This window comes from Carcharodon carcharias, chromosome 10 (assembly GCF_017639515.1).
Source record: "Carcharodon carcharias isolate sCarCar2 chromosome 10, sCarCar2.pri, whole genome shotgun sequence".
In the NCBI taxonomy this organism is placed as follows: domain Eukaryota; kingdom Metazoa; phylum Chordata; class Chondrichthyes; order Lamniformes; family Lamnidae; genus Carcharodon; species Carcharodon carcharias.
The window spans coordinates 157,765,563-157,771,562 of record NC_054476.1 but is presented as its reverse complement, the minus strand read 5'-3'; the positions used below and the strand labels follow the sequence as shown (position 1 = coordinate 157,771,562).

Here is a 6,000-nt window from a genome sequence, read left to right as displayed (position 1 = left end):
GGGGGTCGGGGGGGGGGAGGAGGAGTGTGAGAGTGCAAGAAAAGCTCCCTGAGGCACGGAGCTGCCTCAGGGAGATGAAGATGTAGAAAAATAAAAAAATAAAGCATTTTAAGATGTTAAAAAACATGTCTCCTCACATGACCCTGTCACATGAGCAGGGACATGTTAGAAATTAGTATGAATTTTCTTTTAATGATGGATCGAAACCTCATCCTGCCTGTGGATGAGGTTTTGGAAAAAAATGCAAAGGCCGCTTGGCCTTTTTTGCCTGTTCGCCAACTGTAGGGTTGGACGGGCAGTGAAAAATTTAAATCAATATGGAATGTTGATGGCATTAATGGGCCTTGTAATTGTTGGCGGGCACACTGCCGACTCCTGCCCTCGTCTGCCAACCTGAATATCCCACAAGGGCGCAATGATATTGGGACACTTGCCCGATGTCATCGCGCGTCATTTATGCTCGTTTGGATCGGGTGCACGCCTGCCCAAGGAGGTAAAAATTCTGGCCAATGAGTTTCTTGCACATGAAGCACGTGAAGGATCTTCCACTGAAAATAAATCAGAGGGATGACAATGCCTTTTAGTTGCTTCAGTGCATTATTTTTCAAGGATTATCTTGTCCTGCTTACATCTATTAGTAAAGATTACAACAAGAGGATGTGGTGTGATACCTTTCATTCGGACAACGTGTGCAGCAGGTGAGTCAACTCAAAGCCACACAGAGACCTTGTGAGCTGCCCTGAGGTGAATACTTCTGAAGTGACACTGAGGTAACCAGTCTCTGAGGTAACCAATCCCTATGGCAACCAGTCCCTGAGGTGACCAGTCCCTGAGGTAAGAAATCCCTAAGGTAAGGACTCCCAGAGGAAACCGGTCCCTGAAGTAACTGGTCCCTGAGATAAGCGGTCCCCGAGTTAACTGTTCCCTGAGGTAACCGGTCCCTGAGGTAAGTAGTCCATGAGGTAAGTAGTCCCTGAGGTAACCGGTCCCTGAGGTAAGCGGTCCCTGAGGTAAGTAGTCCCTGAGGTAACCGGTCCCTGAGGCAAGTGGTCCCTGAGGTAAGTAGTCCCTGAGGTAACCGGTCCCTGAGGTAACCGGTCCCTGAGGTAAGCAGTACCCGAGGTAAGTGGCCTTTAAGTTAATTGCACATTTGCTCCCAATCTGTCTTCATCTTTAAGTGAGAAATCGGCACTTCCACTAAATACAATGGAGGCGTTTTGAAATTACCCCACTGAGAGAGTGGCTGACAGATTCTGCCCTCCCCCCTTGCCTCCCCCACCCCACAAACCCTACTCCCAACACCAACCCTCCACCAAGGAAACAGAGTGAACCTTTGTCACCCTACCCTTTCTGGGAGCTTCCAAACAGCTTTGTTAGGGATAAAACTTCTGTTAAAACAATAAATCTGGAACATGGATTCCCTAAGCCAGGACATTCCTTGTGCTGAACATGGGAGGGGAGCTGGTGTGGTGGTGGCAGCTGGTACATCGAGCGGGAGAAGGGGGTGCATGTGGGTGTCACTGGTGGGGTCCTGGCAAGCCGACGGCATGTGACAGCTCCATGCTTTTCTCTTTGTCTCTCACTTCCCCTCCCATCTCCAGGCTTGCCTCAATATTTTGTGAGGTTGGACTGCTATTTGAACCTTTCAAATTCTGTTTTCTGTGCAACCACTTCCCTTGAACTGGTTGTATTCCATTAGATTGCAGCTACATTGCAGTGTTCATGTCTCTATTAGGCTAACTCTATACAACAGGAGATGTCTATAGTTACTTAAAGAAACAAAACTGTATGTGATCAACACATTCTGAATCCTGGTTAGAATAGTAGGGGAGGTGGTGGCATAGTGGTATAGTCACTGTACCAGTGTTCCAGAGACCCAGGGTAATGCTCTGGGGACCCGCGTTCAAATCCCAATTTTGAATTCAATTCAAAAAAATCTTGAATTAAAAATCTGGTGGCGTCGATTGTCGTAAGAAGCCATGTGGTTCACCAATGTCCTTACCTGGCCTAGCCTACATCTGACTCCACTGTGGTTGACTCTTAACTGCCCTCTGAACAAAAGCAATTAGGGATGGGCAATAAATGCTGACCTACCCAGCAATGCCCACATCCAATGAATATAATAACGCCAGGTCTGAGCCATTTAGAACTCAATTTCATCAGAACCCCATCTCATATAATCCTGTTTTATCCCCTCTACCATTAACTGATTCTCTTCTCTGGATGCAGAATTGGCCCCAGCACCCCTGGGTTGGGAAAGGAAATATTTCTTTCAATGGTCCTTATCAGACTCTGCTCGGTGTGGACTTCTGATCAGGACGGTATTGGAACAGGCTCCCAGACACAGAAGGGTCACGTGGGCAAATTCACTGTGGAATCAGGCCCCAGCGAGACAAAATACATCCAGGAGAGCAAGGGAGAGCGGCAGGAGTGGGGGCAGGGTGTGGGCACAGTGTGAGGAAACAAAAACTGATTTCAAAACAACAAGAAAATGTCTTATAGCTATTTGTTTTCCTTAGCTCCTCAGAGACTCTCTGCCCCACACACCATGGATAGGCCACACTGATCAGCTGCTTCTGGGCAGTACTGCTCAGCGCCTCTTGACAGACGCAAGCTAAGATTGAGAGATGCAAATTTCCAGAATTCGCCTTTCTCATCCAGTACCTTTGCCATTGTATTGCCGACAAACTGTGGAGCTCATCTTCAACAGGAGGCTGTGTTATTGTGAAAATATCTGTCTCTTACTTCTACTCCAGTTAGCATATTCCATTTGTCAAGGGTCTCTGAACCAGGGCCTATGCTGTGATTTTGCCACAGGGCAGGGTGAGGAGGCAGACCCCAAGTGTACCTCAGTCAGAACGGGGATCGAACCACGTGCTAACTGTCTAGCCAACTGAGCTAACCGCACCCCCCTCCCCACCCACCTTGTTTCTTACTTTACGTCTAATAAACTCACCCAATAAACAGCACAATGTAACGTGGAGCACTGATCAGCAATGACCAACTCTTTAAAGATCATATTATTCACTAAAGTTTGAAACAAAATGAAGTGTGTTGGATGAACTGAAGGCTTTTTCTCACTGGTAACATATTCAACAACATTGACAACAGCTTCATATAATATCTTTAACATACTAAAACATTCCAGGAGTGTTACCAATCAAAATCAGACACTGAGCTACATAAGCAGATTTTTTAAAATTCATTTATGGGATATGGGGGTCGCTGGCTGGGCCAGCATTTATTGCCCATCCCTAATTGCCCTTGAGAAGGTGGTGGTGAGCTGCCTTCTTGAACCACTGCAGTCCATGTGGTGTAGGTACACCCACAGTGCTGATAAGGAGAGAGTTCCAGGATTTTGACCCAGTGACAGTGAAGGAACGGTGATATATTTCCAAGTCAGAATGGTGAGTGACTTGGAGGGGAAATTCCAGGTGGTGGTGTTCCCATCTATTTGCTGCCCTTGTCCTTCTAGATGGTAGTGGTCACGGATTTGGAAGGTGCTGCCTAAGGAGCCTTGGTGAATTCCTGCAGTGCATCTTGTAGATGGTACACACTGCTGCTACTGTTCGTTGGTGGTGGAGGGAGTGAATGTTTGTGGATGGGGTGCCAATCAAGCGGGTTGCTTTGTCCTAGATGGTGTCAAGCTTCTTGAGCGTTGTGGGAGCTGCACTCATCCAGGCAAGTGGAGAGTATTCCATCACTCTCCTGACTTGTGCCTTGTAGATAGTGGACAGGATTTGGGGAGTCAGGAGGCGAGTTGCTCACCACAGGGTTCCCAGCCTCTGACCTACTCTTGTAGCCACTGAATTTATATGTCCAGTTCAGTTTCTGGTCAATTATAACTCCCAGGATGTTGATCGTGGGGGATTCAGCGATGGTAATTCCACTGGATGGGGGATGCTTAGATTCTCTCTTATTGGAGATGACGAATGATGACAGATTTTAAGGAGCAGATAGGGGCTGCAAGGCTTAGGGTGGGAATTTGAGAGTTTAGGACCTTAACAGCTGAAGGCACATCAACCCCATGTTGGAGCGGTTAAAATTGGGGGTGTTCAGAGATCACAGAGGGTTTTGAGGCTTAAGGAGGTAATAGATATAGGAAAGAGCTAGATAGGGCAGAATCTGAAAACAAGGATGAGAATTTTAAAGTCAAGGCAGTGGGAAGGCGATGAGTCCATCCAACTCACTCCATTATTCAGTTCCTGATTTTAAGGAATAAACTGATTCAAAACAATTGTTCAGTGCCAATAAATAAATAGATTGGTTATGTGCACCATTCAAATCTGGAACTGTGCCTCAATCTGAGCCAATGTGCATCCGCAGCACATTAACATTCACCTTAGAACATGGTTTCTAAATGATACAGGCTGACAGCCAATACTATCGCATCTGTAGTTGCTGAACTCAGTTACCTGCTTGCTGGAGGACATGCTCGCTAGTGCACTGATGCTGCCCGTATCCGCGACGACCATGGCCGATGGGAACCGTGCGGTGTGGGAATACTGGGGAGGATCTGGTTTGTGCGTGTACACTGGAAGGAAACCAAAACAAAACAGCAGTGTTAGGACGAGTTACACCTTCATCAAGCCCAAATCCTCAAACCGATGAACTTTCCCAATCTGTGCTTAAAGACAGATTCGGACACCCTTTCACAATGAGAATAGGATACTCTACTTCCACATTAATTCATGTATTCCAATGTTTGATTTAAAGCAGCTAGCATTGCAAAACATCGTTATGTCAAGTAAAGGAGTATTATGGATTGGGAATGTTTAGCACTGATCACTGTCACCAGGACTGCACACAAAGGCAGGTATAGAAACAGCATCAATGATTCAGCAAGGCTATGGTGCCGCCAATCATATCTGGGGAGACAAATCGGTAAACTTTCTTTGTAAAGGAACTTAACAAATAGATGACTGTCAGGCAAAAGCACCAGGTACAGGTTCAGCTGTTGAGCAACAAGAGGGGATTCTGGTCAACACCGATGGTATGAGATGGAGTCATGACAAATTGGCAGCCCATTCTCACCATCGGCGTCAATGGGAAAGGAAGCCAAGCCCAGTATAAATGGTGCATTGATTTGTTACCAACCCATTTTATGCTACAACTGTTAGACAAGTTTCTCCTCCCCTGCAGCATTCTCCTCTCCCTCCAGGTGCAACCCATATGTCAGAGGTTCTGGATCGTAGAGTTTAGAGGTTTGAAATCCACCCATCACCCACTCCACATGTGGCAGCACCAGCCCTTTAACTGCAAGTTTTTTTTTAAAGACAAAAGGAATTGGAATTATCTCCAAAAAGAGATAAACAATCCATTTTCCAAATGTTACAAGTGAAATATTATGGGGCTGATAATACACTGGCAAGTGGCCAGTGTATGGAATCATGTCAGGTTCCTGTTCCCCATTGTACTGGGCCTGCAGAGTTGAAGCTTAGAAATTCTAGTACACCACAACGTTGGCACCTAACACAAAGGGCAGTGGGGAGCTTTGTATAAACTGTGCACTGCTTTACTGAAATGAACAAACATGAGTAAGTATCGCCGAAGGGAGTGATCTTTAACTGTGATATTCCATGCATTGCGTTTGTTACTCTAAACACATCGGGCCCAGATTTTGTGGTCAGCAGGGTTCATGCTGGTGGCCTTGAAGAAAGCTGTCCACAAAGTTCTGGCGATCACGGTGACATGGTTTTCCTCTCAGTTTAAATCTACCACCACGTTGTGGGGATAGCTTGGCAGCAAGTTAGGGAAGTGACCTATCACATTGAAGCATTCACACAACAAACCAGGGGCAGGATTTTGCTCTTGGCCGTGGGTTGGGGGTGGGGGGGGTTTTGGCAGGGGTGGGTGGGGGAAGTTGGGAAGCTGACTGCTGCCCCCAATCGGCACCACAGCTCGATTTTACGCGGGCGGGCCAATTAAGGCCTGTCCAGTGTGGAATGCGAGCAGACAGCGCGCTGCCTGTGCTGGGGTTGGGGGTGGGGGGGGGGGAAG

General features: G+C 46.9%; 1 protein-coding gene across 1 annotated transcript in view; it reads right to left on the bottom strand.

The window, feature by feature from the left end:
• Window positions 1-454: 454 nt before the first annotated feature.
• The window catches only part of hnf1ba (HNF1 homeobox Ba), an 89,549-nt gene continuing 84,003 nt past the window's right edge, over window positions 455-6,000 (bottom strand). Inside the window, exons 8-10 of the mRNA XM_041196716.1 lie at window positions 4,416-4,534; window positions 872-1,101; window positions 455-548 (exon numbers count right to left, since the gene is read on the bottom strand). Coding sequence (XP_041052650.1) covers window positions 455-548; window positions 872-1,101; window positions 4,416-4,534 — 443 coding nt within the window. The remainder of the gene's footprint in view (window positions 549-871; window positions 1,102-4,415; window positions 4,535-6,000) is intronic.